The sequence below is a fragment of the Meles meles genome, chromosome 1 (genome assembly GCF_922984935.1).
Source record: "Meles meles chromosome 1, mMelMel3.1 paternal haplotype, whole genome shotgun sequence".
NCBI classification, from domain to species: Eukaryota; Metazoa; Chordata; class Mammalia; order Carnivora; family Mustelidae; genus Meles; species Meles meles.
In genome coordinates this window covers 143,561,602-143,582,677 of record NC_060066.1, presented here as the reverse complement: position 1 = coordinate 143,582,677, position 21,076 = coordinate 143,561,602, and the positions used below count along the sequence as shown (strand labels likewise).

Sequence of the window (21,076 nt, the reverse complement as noted above, 5' to 3'; positions counted from 1 at the left end):
CTAAAGTCATAAAACTTCTAGAAAAACACACAGGCAGTAATTTCTTTGATATTGGCCTTAGCAACATTTTTCTGGCCATGTCCCCTCAGACAAGTGAATCAAAGACAAAAATAAACTATTAGGATGACACCAGAATAAAAAGTTTTTTGCACAGCAAGGAGATTATCAACAACACAAAAAGGAAACTGACTGAATGGGAGAAAATAAATGCAAATGATATATCCAATAAGAGGTTCACATCCAAAATATACAAAGAATATATACAACTCAACACCAAAACGATAAACAATCTTACTTAAAAAATGAGTACAGGAACCAATAGACATTTTTCCAAAGAAAACATGCAAATGACCAACAGACACATGAAAATGCTCAACAGCGTTAATCAGGGAAGTGCAAATCAAAACCACAATGAGATGTGATCTTACACTTGTCAGAATGGCTAGAATCAAAGGACAGTAAGTAACCAGTGGATGGGGAGGATATTGAGAGTAGGGTACTTTAGTGCACTGTCAGTGGGAATGTAAATTAGTGCAATCACTGTGGAAAATTGTAGAGATTCCTAGAAAAATAAAAATAGAAATGCCATATGATCCAGTAATTCCACTTCTATATATCTATCCAAAGAAAACAAAAACTCTAATTTAAAAAGATACATGCACTCCTATATTTATTGTAGCATCATTTACAATAGCCAAAATATGAAAGCAACCTAAATGTTCATTGATAGATGGATAAAGAAGATGTGATACACACACACATGTGCACACACATATACACATATATACAATGAAATGTTATTCAGTCATTAAAAATAATGAAATTTTGCCATTTGCACCAACATGGGATGGACCTACAAGGTATTATACTAAATGAAATAAGTCAGAATAAGACAAATACCATATGATTTCAGTAATTGTGGAATCAAAACCAAAACAAATGAACAAACAAAAACCCAAAAAGATTCAGAAATACAGGGAACAAACTGGTGGTTCCCAGAGGGAGGACAGGTAGAAGAATGAGCAAAATAGGTAAAGGTGATAAAGAAGTACAAACTTCCAGTTTTAAAATAAATAATTCACAGAGATGAAAATTATAACATAGGGAATATAGTTAATAATATTGTAATAAATTTTATGGTGATAGTAACTACATTTATGGTAACTAGTAAGAATCCAGTAATGCTTATAATGCATATAAATGTTAAATTATCATGTTTTACTCCTGAAACTAATATAATATTGCATGTCAACTATATTTCAAGAAAAACTTTAGTACCACATTTGTAAATATATAAATATAAGTACATATATATATATAACTATTAGAATTAGTAGACACAGAATATAGACTAAGAATGTTTGAAATATTTTTTTAAGTTTAAAGAAATAAAAGGGAGACTTAAAACACGTGATCAAAAGCAATCAGATGTTTTTTCAAAGATTTTATTTATTTATTTGAGAGAGAGCAGGAGGAGGGGGAGAGAGAGAGAGAGAAGCAGACTCCCCACTGAGCAGGGAGCCCAATTCAGAGCTCAATTCCAGGACTCCAGGATCATGACCTGAGTCAAAGGCAAAAGCTTAACCAACTGAGCCACCTACGTGTCCCACGAGCACATTTTCTTTAAGTGCCAAAGAGTAAGCCTATAAATAATTTTTTAATTATAATAACATTTTAAAAATTCAATGAACAGATCCAAACAGTTTCAAACAACAACCAAAATTTTTGGCCTAGAAGTTAAATTAGAAGAAAATATCCAGGTGAGCAGCTCAGGAAGACAAAAGAATGGGATTCTGAGAAGTTAAAAGACATAGAAGATAGAGTGAGTAATGCTAAAACACATTTAGGTCTCTCCAAAAGGAGAGTAGAGGGAGATGAAGCAGAAATAAGATGGAAAAAATAATGAATGCTAAATTTACAGAACTGATTAAAGAACCAATTGAAATACTGAAGACCTCAACTCCAAAAATCCCAGGCAAGATAATTTTAAAAAGTCTAATCCTAATCACATCACAGTGACAGTGGCAGAACACTGAAGAGAGAGATAATAGAAGGCTCTCAAAAATAACAATTAGACTGACAGATGACTTCTCAACAGCAACAATGGAAGCCAGATGTAAGCTGAACATTTGTTTTCATTAAGCAGACAGAATTGTCAAGCTGGAATTCTATACACAGGAAGCACACTTTTAAGAATGAGTAAAAAGTAAGGATATTTCAGGGAAATAAGAATTGAGAGAAAGATCATTACTAAGAACATGTCTTGGGGTAAGGAAATAACCCGAGTTAGAAGATCTGAGAGACAAAAAGAAATGAAGAGCAAAGTTAACCAAAATGTGAGTAAACATAAACAATTACTGATATTTATAAATAAAAATAAAGTCTTGTGGTTTTAAATATGTAGAATTAAGATATATGAAAATGATAATATAAATTGGGAGTGGGGATTGAAATTCAAGTTTTCTAAGGTCCTTGTTTAATTGGAACAAAAGATAATTTTAGTAACTTTAGAGTTTAAGACAGACATTTTTAAATTTCTAGAAAAAGAAAATAGAAATAGAGCATATAACTTCTAAACTATTAGAGGAGAAAAAAATGGCAAAGAAACTGTCTGACAGTCTTGAACCCAGTAAGTTTCACCACAAGGAAGACTGCTTCTGCACGATTTATTTGTATACAGGACAATTGACTTTACAGAGAAAATTTGCTCTATGGCTGACACTTTGGGCCTTAAACTCAAGTAAAATATCTGTTATGCATGGATAATTAAATTATTGAGTAGATATCAGAAAATAACTGTGTTCCAGCACAAATATATCACTACTATGTCAAAAACTACTCAGACCACATGGTCTCTCAACAGTGAGGTCTCTTCATTAATCAAGAGCTATCCCTGACTTCTTGTACCCACTATATGGAATAGACTTATGCTATTGGGAACCCCACTGAATATCCTAAAAAATAATGCTTCCTATTTGAATTGCATTTTGTATGTAGTATATGATCTCATTCAATTTCCATGGAAACTCTTAGAGGTAGATGTTAATTTATGTTATAAATGAGGAAATACAGGCTATAGAAGTTGAAACAATTTGTACAGAGTAAACTAGTTGTATATATAGATTTCAAACACTGGTCTCCTGGCTGCCCATAAAACTCTAAAATATTCCCAGTCAAGTGGCAAACTTTATTAAATTTCTCCAAAAGTAGTTTAATCACAATGCTTTACAAAATATTTAACTTTCAAGATGCTTATTTTCTATACCATAAATTGTCTTCCTAACTCACATGCCTATATTTTACTGTATGTATTTAATATGTGTTTATGTATACATTTCAAACTACCCAAATAATTTCATTTCAAGGAAGTAGCAAATATCAATTCCTGATAAATGACTATGAAAAAATGATTCAGTGGTTCAATACTGGGTCCTTCCCTTGGTTATCATCTTCTTTCAAATTTTTTAAACTTCTTTTAAACTTTTTTAAACTTCTCCTCATGTCATCCATAAGTATATCCACAAGTATAACAACAACAACAACAAATTTTTTCCTTGCTTTTAAGGAATGAATGATTAAAATGCAATCCAAGTGTGGCTTCTTGGAAACTATTGACTATTTATTAATATTTTTGAGTATTTAATGAAAAGATAGCACTAAAACAAAATATTTATTAACTGGTAATTAAATTGTAAGTGATACTGGTTTTACTAAAATTTTAGAAATAAGTATTTTTTAAACATCCACTGATTTAGAAATCATATCACAAAGCAAGAAATAGATTCTCTGCTAAATAAATATCAATTGGTATATCTTATATTTTGAATGGCATTAGCTCTGCATAATTTTTTAATACCACACATTGGTAATTTGAAAAATATTGGTTCAGTGAGACATATAAATCTTCCAAATATTTTGTTATTCAACACCAAAAACTCACATTAATACCACCACCAAATTCATCAGATAAGTCCATAAGTATAGAAAAGTGGTCAAATTTGCTATAACACAAGGTTTCTAAAATTCTAATTTTTAAAAGCTTAAACTTTATCATTGGCAACAAATACCATTGACTGGTTATCTTCCTCCATGATGACATTTCTGAAAACAGTCTCCAAAATATCTAAGTCTGAAAAACCATAGTTCATCAGTTTTGTTTTTTTCAAGTAAAAATAGTTCTTGTGAAAATGACTAGTTCAGCACGTACCTTTCACCCAGGTGTTTTTTCTCAAGTACAAATATCATACTTTGCTATGCAGCAAAAGTGTTATTTCATCACAAAGAATATAAAAAAGATGTATATTCAGGATTAGAGATTTTAATAAAGTTAATTTTTACTGCTTCATCAATTCCATTCTTAAGTAAAACATTGTTTTATTTTTATTTATTTTAATTTTGTGGAGGGAGGGGAAGAAGAAGAAGAGGGAGAGAGAGAATCCCAAGCAGACTTCCCACTGAACATGCAGCCCCATGACCCCAAGATCATGACCCAAGCTGAAATCAGGAGTCAGATGTCTAATCAACTGAACCACCAGGTCATTGTTTTATGCTGCAAGTGCTTGGCAGTGAAGAATTCAAATGAGTATAAGTATAGTTTAATCTCACTGTTTATATTTGTGCTAAGGTCCCAACAGTTTTATCCTCTATATGTTCTGCATAACCATTAAATGTGAACACATTGTAAAGTAGAAATAACTTCTTACTATCATTATCAAAAGTTTGACCATTCAGATCCTCTGATAGGGTCTTAGAGACATTTAGGGGTCTGTAAACCACACTTGAGAACCATGGATTTAGATCACCCTGAATTTACCCTTGAGATTGAGATAGGAGTTACCTTTATGTCAGTCACATGAGAGGTGAAGATATCTGAACAAAACTAAAGTTCTATTAGCAAGGAGGAAAGGGTAAATGGATATCAAATCACCCTTCAGGGTATGCTATAGCAATATAGGAGTTAACAAAGTTGATTTATGATAATGTTAAATACAAAAATCACAATAATAAATTGCATAATAATCAGAGTATTCTCTGAATTAAAATAATGTTCAATGTTGTAGGGAGAGCAATGAAAAAAATTAATAAAAATAATTACAGTGTCCAGAAGATCCACTAGATCAGAAACATCTTGAAGATAATATTGATCATAACTCAATCTTATATACCTCTGCCTAACAGAGCACCTGCACATAGCAAATGTCGATTTGTTAAATAAATGAATGAATAAATGAACAAACAGATTAATAAATTAAAAGAATGAAGAGAATATTCATAAATGCTGAGCATTAATATCAGTAGCAAATAGAATGGTGATCCAAAAGTGATGACATGGAAGAAGAAGGAAAGAAAAAGAGGAACTAAAAAAGAAAATTTTAAGGGAATACCTACACAGAAATTAAGCTGCAAATTGACTGTATTCTTCTATTCAAATTTGTGTAACAGTTCATTAATTCCAGCATAATCTCTATAGGGATTAACTGTGACATCTAAGAATGACTGTACTGGAGTATGAATGGTTATATGGGTTGGGATAGTTCATAAAACTCTGAATTATTAACTCTTAAGTTTTCAGGACAAACAGCCAAAAGAAAATTCTATTATTTAATCTAAAATTAAAACAAGATAAAAATTCTATTGATTCATACAAATTAATCGTAGCAATTCACATTCTCTTGAATCTTCTACTGTCAATCTCTAGAGTATAATAGAAACAAAAAAACTACTTTCACAATAATTTTCAAGGTTAATACTCACTGACTTACCTTTTTAAGAAGGTTTTTAAAAACATAGATTCTGAAACTGGATGATGTGAGTTCAAATTCCAAATTTGCTCCTTCCTGGAAGTGTGATCTAGAGAAAACTAATTAACTTATCCATGCCTTAGTTTCCTGAAGAATGATACGCCCTAAAGACTTTTCTGATTTCCCTTCATTGTGTAAAATCTATTCCCCAACTTCTGGCTCCCTAGCACTGTATCTGTATCCCTCTTATAGAACTTTACTACCTTGTATTTCAGTCTTTTTTATTCTAATCCAATTCATGCCAATGAGTCTGCAAGTTTTCTGCACATACTGCTTGTGTTTTACCCATTTTGTAGCCTTTAAAGAGCAGAGCACTAAGCCTGGCACAAGGAAGCATTTATGTAAGTATTTTTTATATTAATTTATAGGGACAATGAAAATAAAGGAATATTAATTGAGGGCCTATTTTATACTAGCACTTGTACACATAAGAGCTTTCACACATGTTATTTCATTTAACCTCAAAACATTCCTTCCAGAGAGCTATTACTGTCTGCATTTTATAGTTTAGAGAATTCAGAATGAGAGAGGTTAAACTAAATAAATAAATAAATCTATCTCTTTCCTCCAATGAGGAAATGTATATTGGGAGGTAGGGGAGGTATACTATGTATACTAATAAAAACAAATGCAATACAGTTTATATAAGTGATTCAAATGAGGACAAAAGGAAGGAGTCTAACGTGGATAATTTGAGATTTTATGCATGAGACCATACCCAAGTGGGACTGAAAGCAAAGAAAATCATCAATAGTTGGAGATGGCCAAAGAACATTAAAATGAGCTCACAGTTTCGCTTCTGACAATTCCTGCTCTCATCTTTTTGCGGTATGTTCAGAAACTATTCCCCAGTTAAACACTGGAAGACTATATTTAAAATTTTACAAAAGAAGCCAATGAAAATACAGAATTGGAAAAAATTTATAACAAGCTTTGTATTCATAATATAATATATAATGTTTAATAATAATGGGTAATATTTAGTGAGTGCTCATTAGGTTCCAGAAGTCTTGTACGAAGTCCTTTCCAAAGAGACATACACCTGTTATTAAGAATCATGTGACTGTTAGTGACCAAGGCAAGGGTTAGCTTTAGATTCATCTGACTCTAAAGCCAGCTCACAAGGCTATGTGTAGAACTATTTTAAGCTAAGGGACACTGGCAGATTTGTGTTCAGTCCAAAAAAGAAATCTTAATCAAAGCATTTTAATTTGATGAGTGGCTCAGTTGGTTAAGTGTCTTCCCACAGCTCAGGTCATGATGTCAGGGTCCTGGGATTGAGCCCAATGTTGGGATCCCTGCTCAGGGGGAGTCTGCTTCTCCCACTGCCTATCTGTCCACCATTCATTCATGTTCACTCTCTCTCTCTTAAATAAAAATATTAAAATCTTTAAAAAAATTTTTAAAGTATATTAGGTTTTCAAGTAATATAAGACTTATAGTATTTAATGCTATTTGAAAACTGAAATACACAAGTAGTTATCACAGAAGTAATAAAAAATACCATTTCTTCTTGATCCATAGTTGTCCCTGATGACTATGCTTGTATCACTCCCACCTAAAGAAAGTCTTTGACCCTAATTCATTGCCACTCCCAATCCAGTTCCTTCATTTGCTTTTTGTTTTGTTTTGTTTTGTTTTGTTTTAAACACACTTGTTTCATCTGCTCTTTTCTGGTGCTTTTTATTTTAGTGCCTCATCCTTCCATAAAGTGCTTTTCTATGAAAAGATCCCAGGACTGGACAATCTCTTGATGGTGATGATGATGACCATTACTAACCACCATGATGAGGATGACAACTACACAATCAAAAGAATTACTCAACTCAATGAGAACTTAAGACCTCAACTGTCTTAGAAAGTATGATAAATGTGTTCAGCATAATCCCATTGTTATTTAACAACTTAAATCTTTAGGATAAGGAAGTGAGATAAGGAAGTTCATCAAAATACTTTAGTAATTCATAATGTTATATTCATGCAAATATTTTAGTCTAGATTCAAATTCCTGAGTTAAGGAGATACATAAATACTCTCCTTGCATTTCTAAAAGGTTTATTGTGCAATAATGGTACTCAGTCTGTATCCTATTCTGTTTCTAGCTTTACATCTCTTGCCTGGAGTGAAAAACTCAATGGTACATTTGAATAACAACGGATATGATGGCATTGTCATTGCAATTAACCCTAAGGTACCAGAAGATGAAAAACTCATTCAAAACATAAAGGTAAGGGAGGAAATTTTATTACGCACTTATTTTTATTCCAGTAAGTATTTTCCATCCCTGTTGCCAAGGCACATACACATGTTCACACAGTAACAACTTTCCAGAACTCTTTTGACAGTATTCATCATTTATGTGGTATGTATCTAAACTGTCAAGATTAATATCTGCTTAGTTTAAGTATGATTTCTCATATATTTATAGTAGTAGTCATTCCCCTAATAAATTATTAAAAGGCAAAACTACAATGTTTCTTCGACTTACTAAGCTAATGGAAAGACCTTAGACCTACTGAAGAATTCTTTTTTTTAAGATTTTATTTATTTATTTGAGACAGAGAATGAGTGGAAAGAGCACAAGTAGGGGTAGCAGCAGGCAGAGGGAGAGGGAGAAGCAAGCTCCCCGCTGAGCAGGGAGCCCAATGGGGGGCTTTATCCCAGGACACTGGGATCCTGACCTGAGCTAAAGACAGAACTTAACATACTGAGCCACCCAGGCACCCCTACTGGAGAATTCTTTTCAAATTTACCTTTGTAAAGTTATTTTTATAATGTTTATATAACTAACTCACACTTAAGCCTTAGATCTTCACTGTACATTTTTTCAGTTGTTCATATTTGTTCAACTCTGAAAAATTAACAACAAGCTCTGATGTATTTGATTTTAAAGAAAATATTGCATATTTCTGAAGTTGATTTACTTCTTAATTTTATTGGGTTAGTCAGTATAACAGAAACACTTTATATATAGCATTTTAATATTTACTATCTTCTCTGAGCTTCTCAATATCTCTATGAGGTAAATTATTACCCTTGTTGCATGAGAGAAGCTAATAATTCATACAGTCTTAAAATAAGTGGTAAAACTGGAATGTGAAGCCAATGAGACATACGTATTTTTATTTTCATTACTGCTTGGTAAAATTTTGCCTTTTCTGGACATACTCTATATGAAAAAGTAACTCAAACCTAGCAAAGTGGGGTTTTTTTTCAATTAAAAATATAAAATCTACAAAACTTTAAACTCTCAGCCAGTTTATAAACACCTCTGTTTAATTAAACAACTTGCCAACAAGCTCCCATTCTTAATTACCTTTATATATATTCCAGAACTCGTTTCCCTCTCCAACCCATAATACTGAATGCCGGTCTGGATAGGTTAAAAAAAAAAATACAGTTGATTTTTGGGCATATGAAAATGAACAGTTTACAGACTAAAGAGAGTATAATTCAACGTATTTTTCAGTTAGGCTTTGCTAAAATATTTGGGGAAAGGGAGCTTAGATTTGCTTCTTCTTGTTCGTGTATACAATTTCGTACTCATTTCATAGTGAAATTGTTACCATATTTTGTCAGGAAATGGTAACTGAAGCTTCAACTTACCTGTTTCATGCCACCCAACAAAGAGTTTATTTCAAGAATGTAAGCATTTTAATTCCAATGACCTGGAAGTCAAAATCTGAGTACTTAATGCCAAAACAAGAATCGTATGACCAGGTAGGATATTTTATCTAGCTCCAACACTGTTTTATTCCTTCCTATGCTTCCTAAAAATTAATACTCATAATTTTTAAAAATTCCTAGCCACTACTTAAGTAATTAAATTAGTAATATTACTTATCTTAATTTAGATAAAAGAAATCCTTGTTTCTATCACTTGTGATGTTTTGGTTTATTCTTCTGCTTTTTAGGCAGATGTCATAGTTGCCAATCCTTACCTAAAATTTGGAGATGATCCCTATACGCTTCAATATGGACAATGTGGGGAAAAGGGACAATATATACATTTTACTCCAAACTTCTTATTGACTAATAATTTGCCCATCTATGGGTCCCGAGGTAGGGATATCTATTTTATACTTCTATTTTTATTTCCATGGAAACAAATATGACACTGTGATTAATAGTATTTTTAAAGATTTTTTAAAAGAGAAGTACAATTAATATCTTTATCTAGAAATATAGTAATGTTCAATATAATTATAATTCTTTGTGTGTTTAATAATAAATTTAATAATACATTTAAAGTAAGTAATAAATACTAACCCATTTCAACATTTTTTTTTTTTTAGCGTCGGAACGAGATGGTTTGTTTTAATCCTAAAATGCTCCAAGGCTGGAAGGCAGGGACATTGATATTCAGGGGACGTAGGGGAAAATTACAAGATCTTTGCCTTTAACTCAGGGACTGCCAAATTGCTGGGGCACATTAGTTGAGGATTTTGGATCTGGTATAGAGTGATAGGGAAACAGAGGAGATAAGAGAGGAGAACTTAACATTTTTGCTTTCCAAGAAAAGTAAGGGTTAGTACATTTGCTCCTTTGGGTTTGTCAGTTTCTCCTTCACCAGACTCCAGGAGCAGTGGCTCAAGTTAAACTTCGGTATGTTTCAAAACCCATCTGGTTCTACTCATTCAATCAGTTGTCATACCCAGATGTCCCTTGTTTGCAAAGGGAGAAGTTGCTAGATATTTTCAACTCAATTAAGCTAAGGATCTGGGGCAGGGAGACATAAAATACATGGACACTGTATTAAAATATAGTAAATATAAATTTGTAAGTGGCAATATTCTCTCATAGGCAGAGTGTTTGTCCATGAGTGGGCCCACCTCCGATGGGGAATATTTGATGAGTATAATGTGGATCGGCCATTCTATATTTCTAGACGGAACACTATTGAAGCAACAAGGTAACATTATATTGAACAAATTTATTTTCTAAGTTCTCACTTATTATTTTTAAATTTTCTATACTAGACAAACAAAAGCTGTCTTAGTGGTTGAATGCTCATACAGTGAATTGCAATATCTAACCAGACCCACTATGTATATGTCCAAATATTTCTGGGGATGCTACCTTGGAATCAAGATCAACCTGGAATTGGGATTCATCTCAGTATTCATGGGGATTGTACTAAAATATGTTATTGTCAGAGAAGAAAGGAAAAAGCTGTAGCCTAAACCATAAGATACCCGAGAAATGGAATTCATTCCTATCATATCCTTTATTTCATTTTATTTATTTAGTTTCCCCAATGTTTTATTCTATTTGATACTACTCTTTAAGGTGAATCTATTCCAGTGAAATCAATGAAAGTACTAGAGTTCCATGTTAAATATATTTATTCTTCATTTAAGCTTAAGCTTAAAAAAAGTATTTTTCATAAGGATAAGTGAGTAAATGATTTTTGAAATATAAATATTTTATATTATATATTACATATAATATATAAATGTTTTATTATTATATTCCTTAAAGATGAATATAATTCTGGTTAGATTTAGACATGTCCTATTAATAAGTGGATGAGATATTTAAGTATGGAGTATTTAAAGAGTATTAAAGAAAAATAGAAACCAGTGTAATTGGAAACAGGTCTTTGGGATAAAAAAACATATTAAAGAGGCGTGAGAGAAACACGCGTCTCCCCATGTTCTCCATGTTGTTTGATTTATCCCTACCAAGCTGCTGGAGTATCATGCAGACAGGGCTCTCACCCTATGCAACTCCTCCCCCACCACTTCCCTTATACAAACAATGCTTGTTCATTCTTCCAGACTCAGCTTAAATGTTTGATCCCCAAGTGTCTTTTTCTTCTCCCTCTATTTGGTGTAAGATCTGAGACTGTCCCCAAAGCAATACACATGGCCTTCTCTCACACAGAGCAGTAGTTGTCTGTGTAATTTTATTTTCCACACTAGACTTTAAGATCCTTGAAGACTTTTTTTTTGTTTTTTAATCCCCTAGACTTCAGCCTGGCACAGAGTGAAGTAACAGCTAAACAAGAATGTATCAAATAACAAATTTTTGATAAATCAATGGAAAATGAATGTTTTCTTATTAATCATAAAGAGAGATATATTGGTAAAAACAATTATCTAAAATAACATTTAATGAACTCTTACTGTGTGACAGGCACTTTGTTTGAGGCAATGTAAGTTTAATTTTCAGGCTTTCCCTAGAGCTAACCCTCTTGGAATATATGACTCACCATCTCCTTTAATCCTTTCAATACTAAAAAAATTTAAGTGGATTAATATCATGACACTTAATATTAATGCAGAATAAAAGTAAATCCAATAAATCAGAATTCTTTAAAATCTCTTACCCATAACTCCAGCCTCCACTCCTTGCCTGGGACTTGACAATTATCTTACTTATCATAAAAACTAAAGAGTTTATTTGAATGCACAAGCATTTCATGCAATGTTTGTTTTTACTTTGTCCTTCAATGTAGCTCAGTGGTTTTCAAAACATAAATTGTAAAATACTATCAACACAAACCACACATGGTTTTGTATGGATGGTATACACACATATGTGTATATACATTTATATCTACATACCAGTATGTATGTGTTTGTATCATGTATACATAAATTTAAGAGGGTTTTAAGCATTATGCTGACTCTCTCATCCCTACTAGGAAGCAACTCCTCCATATCTCGTAACTGATTTTATCTTTACAATATCCCTTTACAACATCTCTTAGGTATTATCTTTAATTCAAGGTCACAAGGACAATAGATTCATTGATTAAATTAGTGAGCAATGAGTGTTAATAACTATAAACTGGCATGATTGTTCTTATTGACATCAACTGTAAATAGAGGCAGGACTGTGACTAATTCTGTCAAAATGAAGTATTTGCCCATGATCTGTAATAATTATCATTAAGGGAAAGATTGTAGAATGTTAGTCTTTTCTCATGATTTCTGGTCTTCATAAATAAATATAATTTAATTCTTTCATCATAGATGTTCAACTCATATTACTGGCATTAATGTGGTTTTCAAGGAATGTCAGGGAGGCAGCTGTATAACAAGGCCATGCAGGCGTGACTCACAGACAGGACTGTATGAAGCAAAATGTACATTTATCCCAGAAAAATCCCAGGCTGCAAGGGACTCCATAATGTTTATGCAAAGTCTCAATTCCGTAAGTACCTTCTTTTTGTAGTTTCACAAAGGAACACTTCAGGAAAAATTAATTAGGAAAGCTGTATTTTCTACCATGAAATTATGTATACCAAAGGACATGAAGGAGATTACTCAAATGATTAACTAAAAGCCATTTTTCAGCCTGTGTCAGGGTGTGCCTGGAAAAGTTTCCACCTTTTTTTATAAACCAGTTTCTTTTCTTCAGAAGTAGAACCATACCCTTTTCACTGATGTCACATAATTTCTTAAAACAACATCTCTTTCCTCATTTGACTTCTGTAGATTTGTGTAGTTCTAAAACTACAACCTTACTTTTAATTCTCTCTTCTAAGTGTTAATCATACTACTTTTCCAAAGTAATGCATTCTATAGCTTTGGAAAAGTACTGACATTCTAGGCTTTCTAGTACCTTCAAACTAAAGTATATCAAGCTATTGCAAAGTGATACTGTGAAAATGTGTATGGCTCTGTTTCTACATGACAAACTTAAGGGAAAATTTCACAATTACTAGTCTCACCAATTACAAAATAATAACACAATAATTCAAGTTTTAAAGCTAATGTTTGGCCTGAAATAGCTGGTTTCAATGTATAAAGTTGAGTGGATAAGAACAGGTGACTTGGAGTCAGAAGACTTGATATCAAAACCCAGTCTGTCATTTTCAACTGTGTCTTTACAAGCAAACTTGTAAAGTTCTCTTGAAATTTAGTTCTCTCATCCCATAAATGGGAATTATAATACTTCACAGGTTATTATTGTTAGGTTCACAAGAGGTAGTATGAGTAAAGCATGATCACAGTGCTTAGCACAAGGTGAGCACAAAATAAACTTTAAAGTTTTAGTTTTTAAAGTTTATAAAATATCTGGATAATAGTTAATTGTCTCTTTACTGGATAAGTCCAATCTTAATTAATGTAAACATATTGTAATTAAATAATTAGGGTTTCTAAGCATGCAAAAAAGTTTTAAATATGAAAGTCATCAGAAACAAATCAAAATAAAGTATACTACCTCTAGATAGTAAGACTAACTTATTTAAAAGAAGCAATATTCCATATACCAAATCACTAGCAACAAATATTTCTTTGGGTAGAGGTTTGTAAACGCCTATTATTTCCAATAAAATTTAAACCTGCTTTAGAACCTAAGGCATTAATGATGAAGAACTTGAATCAAAATGTAGACTTAATATTTGCTGAAACTCTTAAAAGAACCTAATTAGATATTTAAGTAGAAGTTGTTTTCCAGTCTGAAAAAAGTTCCTTCTAGAAATAGTTGAAACATGAGTCAAGAAAGTTCACTTTAACCTGCTAAATCTGGATCAGAATTCATCATCCAAGTAGGTATCAGATCATGTGACACGAGAGAATAATTGGAATATGTACTGCCCATACCAAGCTATAAGTCCCAAAAGCATCTCACTGTCAGGAAATACCTCATGCTGCCTACCTGAGAGATAAATAATAATGAAGAAGATCACATAACTGAGATATGGATAGAACTAATTACATAAGCCATGTCTCAGAGATAAATACTGAACATCTCGTCCAGAATAACACTAACTTCTAATTATCAAAACACAGATTAAATAAATTGCATAGCATTTGTACTACCCAGGACATCAGCTCACCCAAGGGAGATATAACCCGAAATACCGAATGCTCAATTCCATAATTTCCTTCCCTTCAATTTCATTATTTCCACTTCATGCTCAGCTAGAAATACAGAAATAATTAAAGATAACTGTTCTTGACAGACTCAGTGAGAAAGTGCAGAAATAAGAAAATATATATATGAATTCAAAGTACAAAGAGGTATAAACCAAGCACTATGGGAGTACAGCAAATATCTCCACCTGGAGGTCAGAAAATTGTTTCTAAAGAGATGAAAAAAATTATATCTGAAAAGGAATGAGTATGAACTTGCCAAAGCAGGAATAGGAAGGGCAATTTTAAGTTAAAAAAATAGTTTATAAAAACAAAGAGTGGGGAAAGGTGCAGGGATGCCACACACGATTGTACAAGTTGAGCACTGCCCAAATTATCTTCATCATGTCACTAAAAATTTTAATATTTATTAGAACAACTTTCAGGTAAATAGCAGTAAAAAAAAAAAAAAACAACAAAACACCAACTTGAGAACAGGTCACCTTTTTCTAATTTGTGCAAGATTTCCTATCTTTTTTTCCATTTGAGTTAGCAAAGACCCTTGTGAAGATTTCTAGCATACTCTAAGAACAGGAAGAAAATCAATGTGGTGTAAGCAGAGGATGGTCAGAGCAAGGACCAGGAAACAAGACTGAAAGAACAAACTTACTTACAAAACTAAGGTGTTTGGATTTTATCTTAACGGCTTCAGACTGGTGACATGATCAGTTTAATTCTTTCAGGAAGATAACTGTACCAACAGTGAGAAGGAAGAAGGAATGAGATGACAGAAAGCAGAGAGTCTAGTTAGAAGGCTACAGCAATAGGCAGATCAGAGACCTGAAGTCTCTGAATAAAGGCAGTGGCAGGGGACGAGGGACCAGATTTGATGCGTATTTCATATCAGTAAAACTTGATTATCAATCACCACTTTGATCAAAACTGTCTTTTTCTCCCATGCAATGAACCCCTTCTGGGATATGTCAATCATTCTGAAGTTAATATAAATCATCCATATTAGAAGGAAAACAAAATCTTAAAATTTAAATGAAAGGTATTCAAATTTAATAATTTAGTTCTAAATCTGAGCTTACATCTGGAGATTGTAATGGGAGAGCATTTTTAAACATGCAATGCCATTTATAAAAATATTTCTCAGGGTGCCTGGGTGGCTCAGTCAGTTAAGCATCCAACTCTTGATTTCAGTTTAGGTCATGATCTCAGAGTCCCAGGAGGGAGCCCCAGGTGGGCTCTGTGCTCAGCAGGGAGTCTGCTTGAGGATTCTCTCTCTCCCTCTGTCACCCCCACCCCCATGCAGATGGGAGCATGCACATGCTCTCTCTCTAATAAATAAATAAATCTTTAAAAAAGATTTTTCTAATAAATGGAAGCTTACTGCAAGATGAATTTCTTCTTGAATGCTGTATGAGTTTATGGGAGCATTTTCCCAAGTTACTAAGTTTTCAAAAACTTGGAGAATTTTCACAGGTTCTGTAATAAGGAAATATCATTTGGCAGAATTGCTAGGTACAGCTCACCATTCGCCACTGAAAGAGCACCAATCACATTTTCTCATCTTCTCCCTATATTTTCATTACTGTCTCAGGAGTATTATTTTATGTCAGAGTTCACTAGGGCCAAAAATAATCCAGCTTGCTAAAATATCTGTGTTCTGGGGAGCCTGGGTGGCTCAGTAGGTTAAGCATCTGTCTTCAGCTCAGGTCATGATGTCACCGTCCTGGAATCAAGCTCGCTGTGGGACTGAGCCCACTGCCCTCTGCCTCTCCACCCTATCTGTGCGCCCTCTCTCTCTCAAATAATAGATAGATAGATAGATAAAATATCTTTCCTCAATTTTTTAGATATAAAAAAAGATATAAAAAAACACTTAGGCAATTAAAGAAGGTCATTTTCTTTATCTCACTTTTAAAGCACAGCTAGAAATCCAGTCCCTCTTCCACTAAACTTAATTCAAGCTTGAGTCACCCAAAAGTCCAGAAGGGAAAATAAGAAATTAAGTTAAGCAGTTATACCAGCTACATGCTCCCCCCAACTGCCATGATCTCCCTATACCTAAAATAATCATCAAAAAACTTTCCAGGGGCGCCTGGGTGGCTCAGTGGGTTAAGCCTCTGCCTTCAGCTCAGGTCATGATCCCAGGGTCCTGGGATCAAGTCCCGCATGGGGCTCTCTTCTCAGCAGGGAGCCTGCTTCCCTTCCTCTCTCTCTCTCTGCCTGCCTCTCTGCCTCCTTGTGGTCTCTCTCTGTCAAATAAATAAATAAATTCTTAAAAAAAACAAAACAAAACACAACTTTCCAGTGATGGTTTTGCCTTGCTTCCTTTCTACTGAGGTATATAAAATGGATGTGAGATTGTTACATTATGAAATAATTTTTAACTGTCAGGAGATAAAATCTGTGGAGGATATATGTGGCAGCCAGCTACATATTTGGAAAAGAAAGCAATGCTTACCAATTATTGAAATAGTGTCTTCTAATTGATTTTTTCCAGGTAACTGAATTTTGTACAGCAAAAACTCACAATACAGAAGCTCCAAACCTACAAAACAAAATGTGTAGTAGCAGAAGCACATGGGATGTAATTATGGACTCTGATGATTTTCAGAATGCATCTCCCATGGAAGGAACAGATCAACCACCTGATCCTACATTTTCATTGTTAAAGGCCAAACAGCGAGTTGTCTGTTTGGTACTTGATAAGTCTGGAAGCATGAGTTCGGTAAGACATTTGTTAGCTTCCTTAAATTAAGTAGTTAATTACTAGAAATATAATTTAATCTTGGGTTTCATTCTATTAAGCTAACTAAAACATAAATTTATTACTCTAATAACTTTTAGTACAATGATTCTATATGGACAAGTACTAGAAGAAAATACACTAAAAAATACTTGTTATGTGAAGATGATTGGACTATGGGTTATGTTTATTCTTTAACTTTTAATTCTAACAAATTAAAAATACTATAACTGAACAAAAAAAAGTATCCATAATTCCACCATTGAGCATGTTATTCCCATCTTTTTTGTGTATTTGTTTTTCCTCCTCAAAAATGTGACTACATTTTGTATAATACTTTACAGCACTAATTTTTACTTACCATACCATAAATACTCCCTATGGAAAAAAATGATTTCATGATATAATTTTTAATGATCATATGCACATACCCTAATTTAGTCAGCTTCCTGTTATTGGACATTTTAGAGTTTTCAACTTGTTATAAAAATTATGCTGCAATGAACATTTTTGTATGCATTTTAAAATTATTTTCTTAGCAGAAATTCCTGAATATAAAACCGTTCAATAAAAAGGCATAGATTTTTAAGGCTTTATTAAGTATAACGTATAGTGTAATGTATATTAAGTAGAATGTAAAGTATAATGATTTTTCAATTTTTTCTTTGATTGTATTTTAATGAAATAAGGGGGCCAAACTTTTTCTTTCAAATTGTCCATTTAGCCTAATGATATCTATTTTTTTTCTTTTTTCTTTTTAAAAAAATTTTTTTATTAACAAATAACGTATTATTAGCCCCAGGGGTACAGGTCTGTGAATCGACAGGTTTACACACTTCACAGCACTCACCATAGCACATACCTTCCCCAATGTTCATAACCCCTCCCTATCCTCCTACCCCCAACAACCCTCAGTTTGTTTTGTGAGATTAAGAGTATCTTATGGTTTGTCTCCCTCCTGATCCCATCTTGGTTTCATTTATTCTATTCATACCCCCTAACCCCCCCACGTTGCCTCTCAGCTTCCTCGTATCAGGGAGATCATATGATAACTGTCTTTCTCTGATTGACTTATTTCGCTAAGCGTAATACCCTCTAGTTCCATCCACGTCATTGCAAATGGCAAGATTTCATTTCTTTTGATGGCTGGATAGTATTCCATTGTGTATGTGTATATATATATGTGTGTGTGTGTGTGTATGTATGTATATGTATGTATGTGTGTGTATATGTGTGTGTGTGTGTGTGTGTGTGTGTGTGTGTGTGTGTGTGTGTATACTTCTTCTTTATCCATTCATCTGTTGATGCACATCTAGGTTCTTTCCATAGTTTGGCTATTGTGTACATTGCTGCTATAAACATTCAGGAGTGTGTGCCCCTTTGGATCACTACATTTGTATCTTTAAGGTAAATACCCAGTAGTGCAATTGCTGGGTTGTAGGGTAGTTCTATTTTCAACTTTTTGAGGAAACTCCATGCTGTTTTCCAGAGTGGTTGCACCAGCTTACATTCCCATCAACAGTGTAGGAGGGTTCAAGGGGGCCAAACTTTAAAATACAGTAATCAGTTACTATCAAGATCTCTGGCCCATGAACAACTTTGTATTTCACCAATCTGTCAAGATTTGAGGAGACTCAGGAAATGTTCAGACATCTTTTTCTTACAGGAAGACCGTCTCTTTCGAATGAATCAAGCAGCAGAACTATACTTGATTCAAATTATTGAAAAGGGATCTTTGGTTGGGATGGTCACGTTTGAAAGTTTTGCTACAACCCAAAACTACCTAACAGAAATAACTGGTGATAATGCCTATGAAAAGATCACTGCAAACCTGCCTCAAGAAGCTGGTGGTGGAACTTCAATTTGCAGTGGTCTCAGAGCAGGATTCCAGGTAAAATAAAAATGTTTTCTAAATAGCATTTGCCACTTACCATTGCTTTTATTTTTACCCCACTGTCTTCAAACAAGAGTCATGAGTTCATAGGTCCATTATTTAAATAGTATATTTTGTAAAGACTCCCCTACTGTTGTTTGTTGTTTACAGCTGGGTAGTCTCTCTGGGTGTGGTTATTCCACCAATGTACTCTTGAGGTACTGAGTTGCACTGGAGAATGTTAAGAAAGGGAAGAAAAATCCAAAGTGCACATAATCACTGCAATTTTATTGAGGAGTTTACCATTTCTTTATCACTCCCAACATCTGAACTACTATTAGTAAACAACCATGCTGCTGAGGGGACTGTAGAAGAGGGCAATTATCACTATTTCTATGTTATAAAGACAACTCTATTTCATCAAGTTAAATTGACAATTAAAAATCACAATGATTGGGGCGCCTGGGTGGCTCAGTGGGTTAGGCCGCTGCCTTCGGCTCAGGTCATGATCTTGGGGTCCTGGGATCGAGTCCCGCATCGGGCTCTCTGTTCAGCAGGGAGCCTGCTTCCCTCTCTCTCTCTCTGCCTGCCTCTCTATCTACTTGTGATCTCTCTCTGTCAGGTAAATAAATAAAATCTTAAAAAAAAAAAAATCACAAAGATAGTTCCTTAAGCAGTTTAGTACCAAACCTAAAACACACAGGGGGAAGTTTAATGAAATAAAAATCATGAAATAAAATATTGGGAGCAACTTTACAGCACTATATTCGTCTGTCTTATAGTATGCATTTGAATTTCTTCCAACCTAAGATAGCCTCTGTTTAAGCCTATTTATTGTCATTAAGTCACAAAAACAAAAAACTGCTTTCCTTCACTGACCCTCCCATTGCTCCAGCTAAAAAAGTAGAGATTATTACCCTTTTCCAGGCCACTAATTAATACCATCTCTTAGCTTTCTAGTTGAGTCTATTTTTTATAATGCATAGTGGTTTAAGGAAGTACACAGGCTCTGGGTTCCGGCAAACCTGGGATTCTGGCTCTATTATGTATTAGTTAAATGACCTTGGGTAAGTTATCAACTCAGTAAGTCTCAGTTTACTCAACTAAGGGAATGTGGAAAACTACAGTGCCTATCTCATTTAATTATGACAATTATGTAAGATAAGAAAGTGTTCAAGAAAGGACTGCTATTATTATAAGAAACATAATTCTTATACAGGTCTATTTACTTCTAAAAAATGATGGTATTATATCTTGGGAATGTGTCTTATTGTTTGAACATATTGATTTGTATGTTTTTCTTAATATATTTGATATATACCTATGGATATTTTGACCACAGAGTCTATTATTGAACAGATTATGTTAAGTCACATTCAAAGTTATAAATACCTCTTCACTACTTTTAAAATGAAACCATAGCAATATATAGCTATTTACTTACTTATAATGATTTACTTACATAATCATTATAACAGCTAAAATTTATTGAGCATATTCTACATTATTGCCTACATTAAGTACATGTATGATCTTATTCATCCTTACCATTACTTTTTTAGTAAGGTATTATTATTATGCCCATTTTGCACATAGGGAAACTAACTAAAAGTTCAGAGTAATTAAATACCATTCTTAAGATCATATAGTCAGTAACCAGCAAATCTAGGTAGGATTCAAAACCTGGTCTTTCTTATTCCAAAATCCAAAAAGCTAATCACTACACTGCACTATTTATCTAACTCTATTATATATGGTGAGGGTGGGGAACTAAATGCTAGATATTCTGTTTAGCAAATTGTACAGGGAGAATTTATTCTCAATTTGTCTGACT

The 21,076-nt window shown here is 33.4% G+C and overlaps 1 protein-coding gene across 1 annotated transcript in view; it reads left to right on the top strand.

The window, feature by feature from the left end:
• Positions 1-7,869: 7,869 nt before the first annotated feature.
• LOC123944635 (calcium-activated chloride channel regulator 1-like) overlaps positions 7,870-21,076 on the top strand; it is a 29,243-nt gene continuing 16,036 nt past the window's right edge. Inside the window, exons 1-7 of the mRNA XM_046009911.1 lie at positions 7,870-8,028; positions 9,381-9,521; positions 9,716-9,863; positions 10,605-10,713; positions 12,782-12,962; positions 17,124-17,351; positions 19,036-19,260. Coding sequence (XP_045865867.1) covers positions 7,870-8,028; positions 9,381-9,521; positions 9,716-9,863; positions 10,605-10,713; positions 12,782-12,962; positions 17,124-17,351; positions 19,036-19,260 — 1,191 coding nt within the window. The remainder of the gene's footprint in view (positions 8,029-9,380; positions 9,522-9,715; positions 9,864-10,604; positions 10,714-12,781; positions 12,963-17,123; positions 17,352-19,035; positions 19,261-21,076) is intronic.